This window comes from Gymnoscopelus microlampas (assembly GCF_963454915.1).
Source record: "Gymnoscopelus microlampas genome assembly, chromosome: 9".
NCBI lineage: Eukaryota > Metazoa > Chordata > Actinopteri > Myctophiformes > Myctophidae > Gymnoscopelus > Gymnoscopelus microlampas.
Window position 1 is genome coordinate 49,821,254 of NC_139946.1, and position 21,111 is coordinate 49,842,364.

General features: G+C 42.8%; 1 protein-coding gene and 1 long non-coding RNA gene across 2 annotated transcripts; both read left to right on the forward strand.

Moving 5' to 3' along the window:
• Positions 1 to 1,021: 1,021 nt before the first annotated feature.
• LOC311052271 lies at positions 1,022 to 4,494 on the forward strand. The gene is made up of 3 exons (XR_014601492.1): positions 1,022 to 1,149; positions 3,905 to 4,100; positions 4,459 to 4,494. It is a non-coding gene; the product is annotated as an uncharacterized lncRNA (long non-coding RNA).
• Positions 4,495 to 6,779: 2,285 nt separating this feature from the next.
• Positions 6,780 to 11,318, forward strand: LOC311052563 (uncharacterized protein). Its single transcript, XM_084067563.1, has 5 exons — positions 6,780 to 7,139; positions 8,102 to 8,128; positions 8,815 to 8,859; positions 9,882 to 10,047; positions 10,267 to 11,318. The coding sequence occupies exons 1-5, from the start codon at positions 7,094 to 7,096 to the stop codon at positions 10,367 to 10,369; spliced, it is 387 nt and encodes a 128-aa protein (XP_083923689.1). The 5' UTR covers positions 6,780 to 7,093; the 3' UTR covers positions 10,370 to 11,318.
• Positions 11,319 to 21,111: the final 9,793 nt, after the last annotated feature.

Here is a 21,111-nt window from a genome sequence, read left to right on the forward strand (position 1 = left end):
ATTATGCTTCTACTTGCCCATCTCAGGGCACTGTGTCAGGCACTCTGAACTGGTATAGCAAGCAAACTGACACTGTGGGAGCCAACCCAAGGCACAGAAAGAGGTGCACCACCTACATAGAGACACACTGTGGTGTGACAGTGGAGCTAACAACACTGTCTAACAACACTGTCAGACTCTGAACTTTATTGTTATTCCTCATATTTTATAATGATCTTTTAAAAATAATAATGAAAATAATAAATCAAAATGACTTTATATCAGTTCCCTAAATGCATGTTGGTCTCTACATTGCAATTATGTTTTCTCAGGACATTTTGTTAAGTCATTTCTTTTGCGCTGTCATTTTTTAATTTTCTGTTTTATTCTAAAGGTATGTTTTCCTAATTTTTACTGAATTAACATGTCCTTTTCATAATGTGTCTCTTTTGCTTAATGTGTTATGTTATATTCATGACATGTACCCTGGTACCCCGGTAACCACAATGGAAATAGGCTCTTGAACTTTTTTATTGTATCGTTTTGACATGCACAAATATCTTATTCTACTGTATAAAAATGTGATGTCTCTCCATCATGCTGTATCTCTCTACTGTACTTTTACAGTAGAGAGATACTGCAATAAAAATAGTAATGCGAATACTTTTGTACTTTTACTCAAGTCCATTTTTAATATCTGACTTTTAATAGTAATTTCTACATTGTGGTATTGGTACTTTTACTTAAGTAGGCCTACAAAATGTGAGTACTTCTTCCACCACAGTTAGTTAGTTAGTTAGTTAGTTAGTTAGTTAGTTTGTTAGGTACTTAGTAATAACGCAGTAGCAGCAGCCAGGGGGCGGTCTTCAGTTCATTCATAAATCCGGGTGCAGTCTGTTCTGTGGTTCTGTGGCGCGTGGGTGTTTGTGGGCGTGTCAGTGGTGTGTTGTCCAATGAAACAAAGTGCATGCCGCGCAGAACCGTAAGTGTTCTTCTGCCGGTGGTTGTCTGGTCTGGAGTCTGGACCATTCATTGTATTGAGCTTTAACATGGTGTGACTGAGGGCACCGGCACGTAGAGGAGACGCTGAGCTGCGTCTTCACACAGGATAAGAGAGACAGCGTCCACAAGACACGGAGCAATAAGGAGAAAGTAAACTACATAATCAAGGTGCGTTTAGCCGTGTTTTAGTGTGTTTTGTGTTTAAGCTGCTCTGCGTTAATTAATGGACATGTGATGTGACGGCCAGTGAGTTGTGGAAATACATCATTAGCCTACTATAATGTGCGTTATATGGCATGTTCCGATGCTCGCCGTAGGAGCAGGTCTGTTTGTGTGCATTATGGATGGCTATTACAAGATTAAAACATGTTATAAGTGTAATGTACAATCTATTAGCCTACAAGTGAATATGCATGAACTATTAAGTTGGAAGAGATTCACAGATTCACTTGTAATTAATGATTAACAATCATAAATAACAATGAATTAATAATTAGCCTGTGTAGACTACAATCTATCAACACATATAATGAAAGGGTTACAGCAGAACCCTTAACAGGCATCATTGTGCATTCCATTATTGGCCATGCATGTGCAAATGATATTCCCCTACCATAAACTTGACAATGAGTCATCACTTGTGCAACCTTGCTACCGGTGGTGATGATCACACACACACACACACACACACACACACACACACACACACACACACACACACACACACACACACACACACACACACACACACACACACACACACACACACACACACACACACACACACACACACACACACACACACACACACACACACTGGAGTTGTTTGCTCTTGTAAAAGTGATCTGTTGTGGCCAGTAGCTCTGCCTTAAATCTATGAGATTTTCAAGTATACAGTATGCGCCTGTTTTAAATGGCATGTTAATACAAACTAGTACATGTGTAGTGGTTGGAGGTGATCTCCCTCTTCAATTGAGACATTCAGACACTGGTGTCTGGTAGGACACTTACTGGTTGACAATAAATCTGAAACAGAAGGCACACCTGATTAGACAAATGTGTTGCCATATTTTAGTTGGCACATTGTTATGGTGACCTCTCTCTTTAAGGAGAGTGGGACAACGGACATACAACTTATGGATTGTAGCTTTAAGTAAACCTGACAAGTGTGCAAACAAACATCAGCATCAACAGCATTGCTATTGATTTACTGCACCAATCACATTGGTGTAGTGCAGTGGTTCTCAAACTTTTTCATGTCAAGGACCCCCAAATTGACACCTATTAGCCCGCGGACCCCATTTGAAAAGATATGCCAGGGACCCCCATAAGAGAAGATTTTTTTACGGCTCTAGTAGTGATTCTCAACCATTTTAATTTCAAGGACCCCCAGTTTGACATGCATTAGGCTACAGACCCCCATGTAATGGCATTTCTATCACTTGGACCGCAATTTATATTGTAAAATCTATGTCAATTTAACTCTGAGAGTGTACAAATGGAACCAAATGGACCCGTTAGGGTCCATTTGGTTCCATTTGTACACTGTAGTGTACACTGTAGTGAAGTAGTGTAGTGAATGACAGACTAACATATTTATGACAGACTAACATATTTGTAGTGAATGACAGACTAACATATTTAGAACTATGCCTTCCCTGGGTTACTGAGTTAGGATGTTGCAGTTGAAACGCCTGGGATTCGGCGGCGCGGGAAGGACACTATAGAGCCAAACATCATCTAGCCTAAAGGGGACTTCCCCCTTGGCCAGGGGAGATATTAGGCGTTTGGTGTTCAGGCTCTGAACCACTCTACAGTCACAAAGAACATAGAATAATATACAGAATATGGAAGATATTCATTCATGCTGCAGAGGGATGAATGAGTTAGCAACCAAAGTATATACATAGTACAAATAGCAGTCAGTCAGTATTACAGTATGTGAGTCAGCATTATTAACTATGATACAATCCAAAAAGTACCATTGTGCAAGAGATGGTCGGAAAGCCTACTGTTTGCTGTGTTGGTGAGCAGGTATTTGTAAGTTATAGGGGTTTTCCACCTAGAGAAGCTTGGTTATTAACATGGTTGTGGCGTGATGGACAACGGTTATAAATGGGTTTCTTTCCACCTTGGCCCGGTACGGTCCGACATACTGTAAACCAGGCTGACCAGCACGGCATTTCTTACAGTGATGGTCCTGGTTATGATCTCTCAACAGTGTGCGGGGTGGAACAGTTAACTTGGCAGTTGAGTCATTGTTCAAAGCTCTGATAGCCTAAGGGAAGAGGCTCTATGTGTCTCTGTAGTGGCATTGTGACAGCACAGGTGTTTGCATGACCGCAGCGACATAAACAGTCCATTACTGAGGTCATGGTCGTCCTTCATAATCCCAATGCATTTGCATACAATAATAGTGTGTGTGTGTGTGTGTGTGTGTGTGTGTGTGTGTGTGTGTGTGTGTGTGTGTGTGTGTGTGTGTGTGTGTGTGTGTGTGTGTGTGTGTGTGTGTGTGTGTGTGTGTGTGTGTGTGTAAACAGGCTGGGGTCTCCTGCGCAAGGGCCGTCATTTTTACCACTATAGCCTAATAGAGCGCTGCCTGCTTGCTCAGTAGACTGTTTACCTCCAAGTCAAAATTTGTGTCAAACCAGAAACAGGATTGTGTCAAAGGTCAAGTCCAACCTAGACGCAGGATCTAAATGCCCCAATAGAAGAGAACTTATATTGCATTAACATACTCTACCATACAGACTGGACAATATAAAAATGTGTTCACTAAAAAAGGTGCATCTCTCTCTCTCTAGGTCGTCCTCAGACATAATAATAAAGCTTTAATAATAAAGCTATTAATCTGTTGCTTGTTTTGTGTTTTTTACCTTTTTGCTCTCTCTTTGTCTCTCTTTTTCTCTCTTCTCCCGAACAGTAGACTTCTTCTTTCTGAGGAGGCGGTGTGTAACGGGATGCTGATAGATCTGTCTATGATGGCTAGAGCCCTCTTCTTTGTGATTGCCTGCTGTGTCTCCATCAATGCTGGGGACACAAGCATCCTGAACAGGCTGGTCAGGAGAGCTGGCTCCATTGTTGGGTCTACCCTGGACAGGGTGGAGGAGGTGGAGAAGGTGTGTATAGCAAGGAAGCTGGATGCTATCACCACTGATAGCTGAAATGATAGCTGATAGCTTGATTTGGAAATGATAGCTTGATTTGTTTGTTATTCATGTTTTGTGTCAGAAAATTACAGACCTCTTTGTAATATTTTTTCATATATATTCATAGATAATTCTTGGTTTTTGTTTGCTTCACTTTTGTCATGCGTTAAACGATGGAAAATAGAACAATAAACATATTGTAAAGTAAAGGGTGGTGCTTGAACACTTTAGACACTATAGTACTGTACAGTACTGTTTCAGCTCAGTGCTATTAGGGCATTTCAAAAGCATTACAAAATGTAAATAATCTTCACCTCTCTCCTCACAGATGAACCTCACTTGCTTCAGTACGACTGACCCACACTCTGTGACTGTGAACCACATCTTTATAGGCGGCTGCAGTTATGAAAAAAAAGCACCTAACCCAAAAAAAATTGCAACAAAACGTTTTTCAACTGTTTTTTGTAGTATTAGGTGTCCTTAATAACATACTAAAAGTTTACCAAAGTTTGACCACTGGAAAGGTGTTATTTTCAAGATGGCGTCCATGACATAATTAAAATAGCCTAACTCCATTATTTATCCTAAACAAATATTATTTGTGTCTAACCCTATGTTTTTGGGGACTAGACATCCATTGGATTTGTCCAAATGGCAGAGAAACAATTAGATCATCGTGAAATCCAATATTTTGTGTGTGACTATTAAAAACCTCTGAAATTGTCACCCGTTTCAAGTTTAACTAAACTAATTATGTAGTAAATTTTACTGGAACAAGGCTTAATATCCTCAAGACAGCTAAACCCAACAAAACTAACTAACGTAACGTACCACAACAGTTCCAGAAAGACCCAGAGCCAAAGCGCAGAAAGTCTGGCCGGTCCAACAATGAAGATCAGGCGCAGGCATTCATGAAGGTTTGCGCTTACCTTGAGAATAATGATGAGGAACAGTTGACACTTATACATTTACAGGATAAAATGAAGGAATTTCTGACAAATACAGATTCCGAGCCATTTGTAAAGACCTACCTCAAGACAAAACTAAGAGAAAAATATGGGGACAGTGTACATTTCCAGTGTACCATCCAGTGTACGTCATATGCAGACTTTACCATATACCGTTATGGTAAAGCAACTGTAGTTTTTGATGGTTATAGTGAAGGTCCTTCCATCAAAGACAATACACATCAGCGACGCGGGCAACATGCCCACCCCATCATTAGCTTAGATGCAAAAACTGAGTTTGTGGGAAGAAAGGATGACTTCCTATCCAGATCTTCAAACAAACAAGGACTTATTAATCTTGTGACTGAGGAACTGCAGAAGAAGGGCTGCACGGTTATCAATGCATCAGGGGATGCAGACGTGGACATTGTCAAGGCTGCAATCAAGGCGTCACACCATCAGCCCACGACCTTGATAGGGGAAGATACAGACTTACTCGTTCTACTCCTCTACTATGCTAAGATGGACAATAGAGGCCTCTATTTTCGTTCGGACAAGGCCAAAGTTCCTAAAGTGTATGACATCAGCAAGATGAAAAAAGTCCTGGGTAGTGACTTGTGTTCTCAGTTGCTGTTTATTCATGCCTTCACAGGATGTGATACAACGTCACGCATTTTTAGTGTTGGCAAAAAATCTGCTTTCCAGAAACTTGCGAATGGTGAATCGACCATCCAGACGTGTGCGAATGGGTTTGCACTCCCAAATCAAGCAAAAACTGTCATAGAGGACCTTGGGAGCAAGGCGATGGCAGTCATGTTTGGTGGCAAGCGCTACAATCTTCTTATCAAGAAAATTGCGTCTGCGAAGGCATTTGTTACCCCAGAACATCTCCCTCCTACAGAGTCCTCAACCAAATATCATTGCCAAAGAGTTTATTACCAGCTTATGGTATGGACTGAAATGGAGAGTGACATGAATCCCGTGGATTGGGGATGGAAATTGGAGGACGATCGGTTTGTGCCAGTTATGACAAATAAAGCTGCTGCCCCGGAAAGCCTCCTACAGATGGTCCACTGTAATTGCAAAACTGCTTGCCGAACACAACGGTGTAGTTGTAGAAGATACGGACTGCCTTGCATGCCTGCTTGTGGATCATGTCAAGTAGAAAATTGTGAGAATCCGCATAATCAACCTTTATGGGAGGAAGAGTGTGAAGTCTAATTGTTAATCTGGTGCAAAAAAAAGTAAAACAAAAAAAAAAGAAAAAAAACAAAAAAAAAGAAAAGCAAAAAAAAAAGAAAAAGGGGTTAGCGGTACTGAGCCTTCACGTGGCAGCCCTGTTTAGACTAATTTCACAGTACCACACAGTAATAATGCATTTATTCCTCATTGGTATCAAAATAAATCGCCAGAAAGCTTCAACAGAATGTGAATTATAAGTTAAATAAATCACCAATTCTGGGCATTATGTGGAAAAAGGAGAAATGTCCAATTACATTATAAACGTTTCTTCACTTCTATGTATGTACTCCATAAATATGCGTATAATCAGTTGTTTTAATACAAAATTATACTTTAATCACTTCACTATAATTTATATGTGCTCATTTTAATTCTAGATCATCAAAACACGGGGTTAGATACCAACATTACTTGTCTAGGATGAATAATGAAGGAATAATGGTATCTTAAGGATCTGGTGGCGGCCATTTTGAAAATCGGACCTTTCTAGTGGTCCGATTTTGGTAAACTTTTGATATGTTACTAAGTACACCTGATACTACAATAAACCATTGAAAAACCTTTTGTTGCAATTTTTTTTGGGTCAAACCATAACTGCGGCCGCCTATTAATGGCCTGGTGGATACAGGCTTCCTGTGGAGAGGAGAACCATCTGACATCTTGTTTTGTTACAACACCAGTACTCCTGCCTCGTCCCGCTGCGTACCATGTATTCTGGATCTGAACAAGACTGTCCTCGCGGTTTGTAAGGGCATCTCAGAGACAGTCCAGCTGATGATGGAGGCAGACGGACAACACATCATTGACAACATCAAGACTGGTGAGTCTAAGGTTGAGTAGCCTCGGAAACCCATGCCTTTTTTTTTTGTTTCAAAAGAAAAAAAAAGCCTGGGAGAACCTTGCAGGAACGCTGGTCTTAGGACCTTGTTATCTCCTAACCAATCAGAGTGCTCCAAACCCAGGCGCCTGGGTTTGGCTCCGCCCTTCAAGACCATCGATTGGGCTCGTTCTTTCAGTCTAAAGGTTGAGTGACATCAAAGGAAATGGACAGAAATAACATTCCACTGTGACACTGTGATACAGTTAGCAGGGAATAAATGTTTTATTATGGAGGCTATAGAACAGGTGAACCTGAGCAATATGTAGATAACATACAGTAGGTCACAAGTATTTACTGTAGAACTTGAAAAGGTTTCTCAAAGTGTGAGATTGTTTAATGTCTAGCACTGTGTTTATTATTTTCAGTCATTGATTACTCCTTAATTTATTCATTAGTAATTGTATTAGATGAATGTGATTCATGAAATATATTTAATGAGAAAATGAGTGTCAAACATCTTCATCTGGACTGAAACCCAAATGGATCTATAACAAGTAATAGTAGTAGAAGTAGAAGTCTAGTAGTAAAGCTACACAGTAAAATCCTTAATTTAACTCTGAATAGTGTACAAATGGAACCAAATAGTTCCACCTCAACCATTTGGTTCCATTTGTACACTCTTCAGCGCTAAATTGACACAAAGGATTTTACTGTGTACCGATCAAGTAAGTAGTAATAGTAATAGTAGTAGTAGCAGCAGTGTAATCATTAGCACCACTAGCAGTATCTGTAACATTAGTAGTGGTAGTAATAGTAACTGTAGTCGTAGTATAATTATTAGCAGTACTGTCTAGCAGTTGTAGTGGTGTTAGTAATATACACTAACAGTACACCAGATAGATACTTTGTGCTCATTGTAACTTTACTGAAATGCTGACCTTTTGACCTTGGTGTCATTACAGACTGTCCATCCTTCGCTGAACCCTCTGGTGAGTACCAGTAGAATCAGTTGTATAAGTGTGTCAGCCTTTAGGGCATGGGTCTTCAGCAGTGGGTCCGAGACCCCTACGGGGTCCTCAGAGTTACTACAGGGGCCCTCAGAGTTACTACAGGGGCCTCCAGATATTTCTGTGATAGGAAGTTATTTTAGTTTTTTACCACTTGAATCCTAGAATCCATATTCTGGTCGGAACATTAGTTGAAAATAGAAGATCTACAAGCTTTGCAGACCAACAGAGACAAAGGTCAAGTTTATGTCTGAAAATACACATTAACATGAATGTTAATTGTGTAAACAAACACACACACACACACACACACACACACACACACACACACACACACACACACACACACACACACACACACACACACACACACACACACACACACACACACACACACACACACACACACACACACACACACACACACACACACACACATGATGAAGGTATCTATGAAATCTATGAAAATCTATCTCTCAGCTAGGGGCTCCTTGGTCTGAAAAACACACACACACAAAAAAAAACTGATTTAGGGGACCCTCACCTCTGTGCCCAGTATCTCCACCCAGTCCAACCTTGGATGATGCTCCTATATAGAATTTTAAAGTTATAAATCAACAGAATCTTTGTCAGTAACAGAACAATACATGTTCTATTATATTTTCTAGATCTGAAATCACAGCAAGCTAGCAAGCTACCAGGTATAGAAAATGGTGAGTGCAACGTTTTTTTGTTATCTTTTATAATTATTGTGCAATGTCTGTATTGTACTGTATTCGTTTATATAGTAACCTTGTATTCTTCTTCTTCTTTTTACTACTACTGTATTACTACAGCTGCTGCTGTGTGTGTGTGTGTGTGTGTGTGTGTGTGTGTGTGTGTGTGTGTGTGTGTGTGTGTGTGTGTGTGTGTGTGTGTGTGCGTGTGTGTGTGTGTGTGTGTGTGTGTGTGTGTGTGTGTGTGTGTGTGTGTGTGTGTGTGTGTGTCATATTTTCTTCATTTGCTCATCTCTGTGGAGTAATTTGACCTCTGACCTTTTTTCCCATGCTGCTGAGAACAGTTTGATTAAAGTAAGAGATCAGTAATGTAATGTTTCTCTCATGTTCACCTGTTGTTTCTGCCTGATCCTCAGCCCAATATATACTATATGTATACTATATGTATTACGATCTTATTACAGTATCAGTTTGCACAGCATTGTTGAATATTGTTGAAATGTAGATTTTGTTTAGTCACCCAGACACCATCAACACATTCTGACACCACGTGTGCATCCACAGTATTCACTATTATAATGCACTGATCTCTTTACTGACACTAAGGCAGTGTGTCCACCAAAGGGTTTTATCCCTGTTGAAAACGCAAGGCGCTCTGCTAAAAAACACCTCCAAATGCCCAGATTTGAAAATATAAAAATTCTGGGAGCCTGGATAAAAACACCAGCCATGAACAAAAACGCCAAGCCAAAAAATACGTTCAGAGCCTCGGCACGTTGCTTGCGTTTCCCATAACGTGGTGCTCCCAAAGCTAACAATTAAAAACATACACTAAAATGTCTCGGTGGACACAGCCCCTAATGCACACACCTGTGCCTTGCACTAGTTATTATGATAGACTAGTTATTATAGACAGACAGACAGACAGATGCTATGTATTATTGAGTTGTGAAAATGGTTGATCATGGAGCTGTAAGGACTGAACCTCTTTTCTTCATCTTTCCATTCTATCTCTCTAGAGGTTTCTACAGCTGGACCGTTTCCCTGGTGGGGTTATGTTATCATCACCCTCGGCATCACCATGGTCTTCCTCATTGTCCTGGTTTATAGGAAGCGACAAAGTATTCAGAAGTTTGTTCACTGCAAATTCTTCACACCTGAAACTCCAGCTGGTGATCAGGACAGGTACAGAATGTTTCATGTTTGGAATTCATGTCAACTTACTTCATTGTCATTTTCAATCAATCAATCAATCAATCAACCAAGCAACCAACAAGTCAGTCAGTGAGTCAGTGAGTCAGTGAGTCAGTCAGTCAGTCAGTCTTGAAGGTTGATTTCTTCGACAGTTCAATATCTAATTTTCCTCTTTCTCTGTCTGTCTGCTTCTATGTCTCTTCTGTCCAGGCCTATGGATGCTGTCTCTGAGGCCAGTCCTATGAACAGAGTCTCTGTGGACAAACATCAAAGTCTGAACGAGGTTGATGGAACATCTACTGCACTCATGTAGCCTCGCCTTCCAGCTGCACTTCTTTCTCTGTCTCTCTCTGCTCCAATACTTTTAGATTGCTGCTCCCTACCAGTTCTTCTGTGCGTGCGTGTGTGCACCGTGCGTGCGTGTGTGAGATGAAGCTGCCATTCTCTGAGTACTCAATGACATCAACTCTGTTACAATCTATCAAAAAACAATGTCCCACTTCACACAATGATGCACTGACAACTACCTGCAGCTGAACTTGGACAAAACTAAAGTGCACACATCAAACACCCCCACATTGGACTGAACCCCCCCCCTTCCCTCCATCCATGGAAAGACAGTAGAAGGGGTCAGCAACTTCAAATATCTTGGACTCACTCTGGACAATATTTTTTTTTTTTTTAAATCAACACATCACTTCTATCATAAACGATTCCAGTAAAGACTCCATGTTATCTGTAAGCTTAGAGCACTGTGTTCTCTCTTTACGTTTGTGCTCGTTTCACGCACACGTCATGACAAGAGCTGGATTGTGATCAACATTTTTCTATGCGTTCACTATGCGTACCTGGCGTTCACTCGCCGAGCGGTTGTCTGTCTGTGTGTTCAAAAGAGGAGTGCAGTGCGACCCAAGTGAGAATGCAGGCGTATTGGTCACTCCCCCATCTGAAAAGCCCTTTAGAGAGGGCCAATTATATGAAGATAAGGTTGACCTGAGCAAGACACTGAACCCATAACTGCTGTGTATTCACCCTGATCAGCCAACTGCTGGGTCACTGCAGAGAAGTAATGTAGTCTCTGGATCACTTGAAATGTCATTTACTGTCATGTGGGTTCATATATGCAGTTAATGGTGAAGAGCTGAGGCCAGTGGGAATGTTGTCTTACTTGTTATGAAATGTAAAGAGACATGTTACTGTGTGTAAGCTATAGAAAAACATAGGGGAGAGCAGATATGCTGCCTAGTCACTGTCTGTTGTAGTTTGTCTAAATGTGCTTAATGTTTGCCTTGTTGTTGAAATGTCTCTGTGCTCTACAAATAAACTTTCCTTTTCTTTCCGTTGCCTTACTGATAAAGATGTGTTTTTGATGTGGGTTTACGGCCCACAGTAGCATAGGAACTTTATGAAGGTTGTGTTCGGAGCCGATCACATAGATAATTGATTGATTCATTGAATACTTTATTAGACCGAAATGTAAACAGTACGGCTACAGTCATACACTTGGGCCAAAAGGATAACACAAAAGTCCTGAGGACTTTTTTCCATTGCGGTCCTATGTACAATTCATCAACATAGCACAAAATAACACTATATGTACAGTGTAGAAAAGGGGGGGGGTGGTGAATGAAGGCAGTGAATTCCATGACCTTTCGATTATACCACCCTGTAAGGATTTATGAATGAATGTGTTGTATTTACGACCCTTTGATGAGCTTGTTTGTCTTTCCGAACTACGCTGATGCGGTAAGATAGAACTCCTCTATCAAGGAGTGACAAAAGGCCACCAGTAGTTTTCCATTGAGTGCGTTTTTTCTTGAGCACTCTCAGGAAGTACAAAAGCAACTGTGTCTTTTTGACCACAGCCGTGGTGTTATCAGATCAGCAGAGGTTGTCAGAGATGAGGGTTTCCCAGGAATGTAAACCCTTGTTTTTCAATAACAACTTGACATGCCGATAATAACTTTACAGATCTATAGCCAGTTTCACAGCAAAGCTTGAAACAACTTGTGGTATTAGAGTTTACAGTTCAGTGTTCAACTCCATAATCCTCTTTCAGACCTCAGCCTGTGCAGCTGGATCCTGGACTTTCTGTCAGAACGACAGCAGGTGGTGAGGATGGGATCAAAAACCCCTGACCCCCAGCACATGAGCCCTGCCAGGGCTGTGTTCCAAGCCTCCTTGTCTACGACCCGTACACCTACAGTATATGACTGCGTACCACACACAGCTCTAACTTAGTGGTGAAGTTTGCAAAAAAAACAAAAAAACATAGGCCTGATCACGGACAACAATGAGACGAAGGAACACCCTGTCTGGCACAATGTGCCGGGACTTACAGAATTCAGATTTAAAGGATAATTGCCCCCCCTCCACTCCAGCTCCCCTGTTATGGCACATGTCCAGGGATTGTGACTCATCATATTGTGTAACACAGAGCTAAACTCAAGTCATGTGTTGGTCTGAAAGGAATATCACACACTGTCCCACTACCATCACCATCAGCCCAACCCCCTATTACGGCCTTTCCCAGAAATAAGGCTGTCTTCTGATATCTTCTCTGTCTTGGCTTTTTTTCTCCCTCTCTTCCCAGAAGAGGTGGATCTACACACTAACTGGAACATCTTTTACACTCAGAGTTAAATGGGATCTCCCCCCAAATCAAGTATAAATAATACATCAACTACTAAGGAAGTTTCCGGATCCATGAATTGAACTCAGTGGAACCACCTCTAAATGAGGAAAATTGCCTTTTTATATTATTTTCTGTAAGCCAGGTGTATGTCATATGTCATATGTGGCTGTATATGTATTTGTATATTGATTTATATGTGTGTCAATGTGGTAGGTCTACAATATTTGCACTGGTGAATTGAACTCCTTGGATTTTATGGTGTAGGGTTGGGTTGTAGGATATTAATGAGGTCACACATACCAATAACAGTTATTCCTCGTGAAAGAGGTGTTTGCTTTGGTTTGGTTCGCTGGCTCACTAGTGGGATGTGACTCACATTTGAACTCATTATGTGGCACAATAATTGTTATTATCGTTTTATTGTGTGTTATACTTTCCAGTAAACGATGGAGATATGCAATATGAATTTTAAACCTGTGATGTGACATAGTTGAAGTAACTCTTTACAAACTGTATTTATTTAAGCCATAGTTAGACCTTCATTTGAGAGGATTTATTTTCCACTATCAAACCATTTATAGAGTGAGGAAGTGTCCACATGTCTTCACACTGTTTAACCATGTGGGAACAACATCCAAATACACAGACAGGCTCTGTGTGTTTTCAATTACCGCACCGCGCTCAACACCGTGGAGGAAAAGGCGAGTGACGAGGCGATAAGGAGAGTGGCGGGGAATCCCCCCACAGGCTCTGTGTACCAGCAGGGAGCTGCCTCAGCAGTTTGCCCGGGGGGGGGCTGTGTGCCTTGTGGAACACAGCTGGCTTTAGCATGACATCATTCCACCTCGTTTGACATGTTTCTCCTGGATCTCAGGATTCAGCCGGGGACTCTCCTCAGACTCAGTTAGGCATTAAAGGTATGTAGGATGGGTGGTGACCCTGAGCTGGGTTGTACATGACACCGGATAAATCAGACATCCCCCCACCACACACACACACACACACACACACACACACACACACACACACACACACACACACACACACACACACACACACACACACACACACACACACACACACACACACACACACACACACACCTGTTCTTGTTTAATAATAATAATAATAACAATAATAATAATAATAATAATAATAATACAAGTTTGAATTTATATAGCCTTCCATGAACTCATCAAAAACAATGAACAACCAACAAGCAAACAACACAACAAACAACTATTTGCCAGACGCCTGAGAGAATAGGTGTCTTTTCAAGGCAGCCTTCAAGTTCAAGTTTATAGCTCTTGTCATGGCAAGCAGTGTAATGTGTGTGTGTGTGTGTGTGTGTGTGTGTGTGTGTGTGTGTGTGTGTGTGTGTGTGTGTGTGTGTGTGTGTGTGTGTGTGTGTGTGTGTGTGTGTGTGTGTGTGTGTGCAACAGTCTAGCTGTCAGGCCCGGATTGGACGGTCTGGCCCTTCTGGCAGATGCCAGAAGGGCCGGTCAGTCTGGGGCCGCGGCCAAGCCTAAAACCGAAATAAAGTCACCAAAAAACACATTTTCCAAGCAATTTTCGCCAATTAACAGCGATTTTTTGGCGCGGCCGACCCCCGCTGTGGGCCGGTGAAGATCACAAATGCCAGGGCCAATTTTCTGTGACAGTCCGTGCCTGCTAGCTGTAGTTTCTCTCCATCTAGTACCACAGCAAGCAGTGGGTATGATAGTTTGTAGGAAATAAGGAGCAATTTGACCCCAAACACTGTGGTCCTTTGACCACAGAAGATCCTTCTCTCTCTCTCTCTCTCTCTCTCTCTCTCTCTCTCTCTCTCTCTCTCTCTCTCTCTCTCTCTCTCTCTCTCTCTCTCTCTCTCTCTCTCTCTCTCTCTCTTCCCCGTTTCCAACTCTGTCACTCGCCGTATGACTCACTTACATCAGCTCTTACACACTCACCTTTCTCTCTTGACTTCCTGCTGATTTGAAGTGCCCAATGACATTATAGATAGACCCCCCCCCCTTATCTAGCACTGACCGGAAGTGCTATATGGAATGGCACATAATATCAGCAAGTGTTTCAAAGCGCTGTGTTTATGAATGAATCACAGCTGTCATGTGACACAACTCACCCACACACAGGAAGGAAACAAACTATTTTTTTCTTTTCTTTTCTTCTTTTTTTTTAGTCCACTGAGTTCACCTTAGGGAAAGTTCAAGGTCTCTGAGAAGGTCCTGGAATCCTTTTACCCTGTGAACCAGCCAGAGTATTCATACAGGGGCCATCACCATCTGGTGGTATGGGAATAGCTCCTGCCAGGACCTGACAGCCTTGTGAAATGTGGTGTGTAGAGAGACATCTGAGAAGGAGAGATCCTTCTCCCTGCACAGCACACAGCACATACTGTATGACAGCTAGATGATTCTCTCACAAGTTCTCTCACACAACTATCCTTCTCCGTTCTCTGCACTGGCTCGCGGTAGCGGCTCGCATTCAGTTTAAAACCCTGGTGCTAGCCTATAGGGCAGTGAATGGAACAGCTCCTTCTTACCTCCGGGTTTTGGTCAATGCCCACACCCCTGCCCGACCACTCCGGTCTGCCACCTCGGGGCGACTGACTCCCTCGCCACTCAACGGTCCTTCTGGTCGATCGACACGGTCACAACTTTTTTCTGTTCTGACCCCACAGTGATGGAATGAACTTCCCACTGATGTCAGGACAGCAGAGTCACTGCCCATCTTTCGCCGCAGGCTGAAAACCCACCTCTTCAGGAAACACTACCCTTCCTCTTTGCCTGGCCTACTTGTTGTTAACTAGTTGTAGGAACTATTGTTGTATTGTTGTATTGGATCTATTAGCTCGTGCTCATTTGATTTGGCTATTTTATCTCATGTGTTTATGAAAGTAGATAGCTGATATATTGCACTTTTACCTTAGCGCTAGGTATACTCTTGGTTGCTTGTTTTTACAGGAAATGCACTTAAGACCTCTGGTGATTAGTAGTTTCGTTCCCTACCTATGTTGAATGCACTTATTGTAAGTCGCTTTGGATAAAAGCGTCTGCTAAATGACTGTAATGTAATGTAATGTAATGTAATGATTGATCAGAGCAAAAAGAACAAAAGTGACTAGGGATGGCACTTCACAAATGCAGAAGTGCCGTTCTCAAACCCATGACGTAAAAGGGTCCGCTAAAAAACAGTTGAAACGACGGAGGTGTGCCGTCTTCGCAGCGCTCGGCACGCTTTTTTTTTTCCGTGCCAAGGACCCCCAAATGTATATATATTTGACCGTGGGCCCCCATCTGAAAAGGCTTTGTGCCATGGGCCCCCATCTGAAGAGTTGTGTTAAAAAAATCTAAATGATTCAAAATCTTTCAAAAACGTTCTAGATTTTTCTGAAATGTTCAAATATAGCAAGCTCGCAGCATGGCACGCGCGTTGTGAGCTTGTACATCTGCTATTTTTAAATACCCACGGTATGTTATTTTGCTGGGGACCCCCTGGAACTCCTCCATGGACCCCTGGGGGTCCCCGTACCTGACTTTGAGAACCACATATCTACATGGTCTGTTTATGTTCTGTCCTGAGGGGTTCATATGTCTATGTAATAACTGAGATATCTTTATGATCCACTTCAGGGGCTTCTTTATCTCTATCTGGAGCTATTTCAGGAGCAGAACCACACCTGCAAATACAATGCAATCTCACTGCAATACAGCTTTAATCTTGACAAGAGCGTACCGTCCAGTGAACTGTCTCTCTCACACACACACACACACACACACACACACACACACACACACACACACACACACACACACACACACACACACACACACACACACACACACACACACACACACACAACCTCACAGTGAGTTATTCAACCTTTTCTCCCACTCAACCGAGTGGGAAATACAATACAATGCAATAGCATTGCAATTTTTTTTTTCATAAAGCACACGTTTCACACATTTCCTTTTTCAAGTGCAGTGAAGCGTTACACACAAACACAACGTCACATACCTCTGTATCATTCAGCCGTTCCTCCCACTCACCCCATCGTAACTTTTTATTAACAGTAACAATATGGGATTCCCACAGGCCTCTAAGAACACACAGTAGGGATATTCCCTTTTAACTACTAGGGGCTGTTCTGAGGTCATGTAGGCTAATGAATACTCACATAGCCTACTCAATACCAGTGGGCAGCACGTGGAGGATGTCAGAAGAGGCGAGGACATGCCTCCAGGCCCCGCTAACTGCTCTCAGCTGCTGCTGCTCTGCTTACAGTCGCGGCATTTGCGTCATTCATCTTGACCTTGCAACTATATACTGTACAGCAGGGATGTACAGAGGGATTTGGAGACTTAGGGGCTGGAATTTCAAAAGGGCACATATTGCCGGCCCGAACAATTACCATACTTTTAGGCCTGAAAACCCGAAAAAAAAAACGAAAAGATGTCACTGCGTATACGTCCTGAAAGTCACAGGTTTTTGAGCGCCGATTTTCGATTGAGTTTTGGCCATTGTCGCCTATTTTTCTTTAATAACACGGGCTAGGAAGGTCGGACGGCGACAAACTAGATACCTGGGTAAAGTTCACTCTGAGCTGCATCCAACACATCCACAGCCATTTCCGTTGGCCTTACCGTTTGGCCGCTAGGGGCAGTTGAAATGCCTTTCTTTTTTTTGTGTGTTGTGGGGGGGGGGCACTTTTTTACCGACTGGTATAAGGGCAGGGGCTCGAGCCCCCTTTCGTGTCTATATGTGCACATGCCTGCTGTACAGTATGCCGCTATGTCCTCTTGGTTTACCAAGATGCACAGTTAGTAGTGAGTCACTAAGATCTGATTTGGACCACAGAGATGACATACTCAACATAAACATCCTCGACCTTTTGAAGACTTTTGAAAATAATGTTTAACCTTTTGTTAAGGAGGAATCCAGCATATTTCTTAAAATGTAGAAAACTATGGCTATTGTTGTGCTGTGTGTGTGTGTGTGTGTGTGTGTGTGTGTGTGTGTGTGTGTGTGTGTGTGTGTGTGTGTGTGTGTGTGTGTGTGTGTGTGTGTGTGTGTGTGCGTGCGTGCGTGCGTGCGTGCGTACGTGCGTGCGTGCGTGCGTGCGTGCGTGCTAGCATGAGTCATGAGTCTTCTCTGGGGTTCATGAAAACGTGTAGGAGTTAGAACGTCGCCAGAGCCAACGTTCCTCTCCTTGTTGGCGTGGTTTTGTAACGTGACACCCTGGGAATGAAACAGTGGGTCGACTGGCAGTGTGTCTGAAAGACCCACTGAACACTTCAATGTGAACCGCTGACATCATTCTTCTGCATGTGTGGTGGTGCCTGGGGGTGAATGAAACATCCCTCATCTTTAATATCCTGGTTCTGTTCACTGACTATCTGTCTCATTATGGGAACAAAAAACTGTATGAGAGCAGCTGATGTGCTTGTACTTGGTTATATTATGCACTTTTGGTACAAATTTAGTATTTTGATACTACATTTAAATACTAATATCAGGACAGAAGGCCTGACATCATAATCTATTTGATAAAGAACATCAATGTATTTGTTTCTACTCAAACTATACTATACTATCATAGTATATAATAGTATTATACAAAAAAGCGTGCTTTGAAACTGAAGGTATGACTTCACCAACTGTTCAGAATGCCACTTCTTTTTAAATTATTATAATATTGTTTAGTATAGTACACTTTATTGTTAATTGTGTATTTTGACTCCTGAATCGCTGCCCGCCACACCTTCCTGTCTAACATCAGGGTCTTGAGCTCTACAGTGTTGCTAGCTCCGCTGTCGCGCCGCTGTGCATCTACGTATAGGTGGTGCGCTTCTTGCCTTTGCTGCTGTGCCCTGGGTTGGCTCCCACAGTGTCAGTTTGCTCACCATCAGTTCCGGGTGCCTGGCGCCAAGGGCGTCAGGCAATATTTTATGCCGAATTAACCGAATTAAAGTAACAAACAAACAAAACAAAAAAGTAACAAACCCGGGAAAAAAACGAAAAAAGCACACGCTGGGTACGCGTGCGCACATGCATGCGTCCCTGGTTGCGCACCCAGTAGTGCGCACATAAATCGCCGTCTATGCCTGACGCAGTGCCCTGCCAGCCTCATCCATCTCTCTCTGACCTTGTCTGTGACCCGTAGTAGGTTCACATTTCCGTCCATCCATGTGACACCTAGTGCCATTCGCAGCATTCTTGTGTAGACTCCATTCAGGTCTTGCACCATTGTGTACACATGTGTAGGTCAGTTATTGTGTACGCATGGTGTCTAGGTGGTCAGATGAGGTGATCTGAGGGCGAGGAAGAAGGAATGATTTCCTCCTCCTGACCTCCTATTGACAGGAAGTCTCCATGCTTCTAAGATCAAGTATTTTCTCAACACACACACTTGTGGAGACAACAAATTAAATGTTTTATTAAAATGCCATTTTCACCCTAAACGCAACCTTAACCACAACCACATCTAACCCCAATACTTACCCGGCCTAAACAGTATTAGAAAGAAACATACCTTCTTTCCTGTATAAGTTACATAATAAGAAATTGGGGTCTCTTAACCCTAACCTAACCAGTTAGTGACAGTATTCTTTTGTTAACAGATTAGAATAAAATAATGTAGCTACTTTAATTGCAAGTGTAAAATGAATTTAGGAATACATCATTACAGTAGCAAACTAAATCAGTATACCAGTATGAAGTATAAGCAGTAAAAATAGCCATTCAAACAACTCTACTCTCACTAGTATCTGACTCATTGCATTCCGCTCCTCTGCTCTCCTCTGCCTGGCTGGCAGCACGCCCAGAAGTTACAGTGGCGTGTGTGTGTGTGTGTGTGTGTGTGTGTGTGTGTGTGTGTGTGTGTGTGTGTGTGTCTGTGTGTGTGTGTGTGTGTGTGTGTGTGTGTGTGTGTGTGTGTGTGTGTGTGTGTGTGTGTGTGCGTGCGTGCGTGTGTGTGTGTGATAAGAGAGCAATTATTGTTATTGCCTTAATGTTTGTATGGGCCTCTGTAAAGACTGACACAATTCAAACAGTCATATTTATTTTATCTGTCATTAAGGGTTCACCGTTCTTATGGGGTCTGGCAATCATATTTAGCCGTGTGTGTGTCTCTCTCTCTCTCTCTCTCTCTCTCTCTCTCTCTCTCTCTCTCTCCCTCTCCCTCTCCCTCTCTCTCTCTCTCTCTCTCTCTCTCTCTCTCTCTCTCTCCCTCTCTCTCTCTCTCACACAGAAGAGTGAATAGATGTTATCAGTAGCTGTTAACCTTTTCCATTATCTGTATCAGTAGTTATAAGTACGGTAGCTGTTAACTCTCTCTCTCTCTCTCTCTCTCTCTCTCTCTCTCTCTCTCTCTCTCTCTCTCTCTCTCTCTCTCTCTCTCTCTCTCTCTCTCTCTCTCTCTCTCTCTCTCTCTCTCTCTCTCACCACACCTGCTTGTCTCAGGTCCCACATCAAAGAGGCCGGCCTCTGATGGTGTACAGGGTGATCATGTGGTTGGCAGTATGCTGAAGCTCCCCAAACTGTCAGGACCCTCTTCTTCATGGATGTTTTGATGGAGCCGACCCCGGTACACAGGCGGTTCAGCAGGCTCCATTGTCGGCATGGCAGATCTAATCTTTTGACGCCATCTCCCGGGTCAAGACACTCTCACTCCCCAAAATGCATATCGTGACTTCTTGGGACAAATGTGACCAAACGTCCAACGTTTGACTGAAAGGAAGGGGGTCCCCTGGGGGTCATCTGGTGCCGTCTCGGGCACTTCCGTACTCCAGGAATTCGGAAGTGCCGTTATCAAACCCAAGACGTAAAAGGGTCCGTTAAAAAACACTTAAAACGACGGAGGGGCGCCGTCTTCACAGCGCTCGGCACGTTTAATCGCTGATTGGTCGCTCGGCGGTGCCTCTCGTGGCTCCAGTCCACTTCAGCCGACTCAGCGCCATTCGAGTTATGTCCCGATAGGGACAGAATCGTAACTCATATCCCTCCTATAGTCAACATGTGCTGTCGAGGGTACCCCCTTCCAGTCAAACCTTTGACGTTTGGTCAAATCCGTCCCAAGAAGTCACCTGTTTGTTGTCTTGGGAGTGAGAATGCATTGCCCGGGTCCCAGATGTAGCCATGGATACGTGTGGGCCCGATGCCACCAGTCATGCCATAGCTATCAACCATAGCCGTTACCAGTAGCTGTTTTAGAGGATATTATCAATCAGTAATTGTTGAGGCAAACAGGGTCAGAGACAATTCACGTTAGATAGAGGTTTTTAGTGACTCTTCCCTCTAAGGAGACAAGTGAACCCAAACCATGTAAAATGCCCCCCACAGCATAACAGAGCCACCAGACCCCCTCACTGTAGGGGTCAAACATTCAGGCCTGTACCGTTCTCTTGGTGCACACAGCA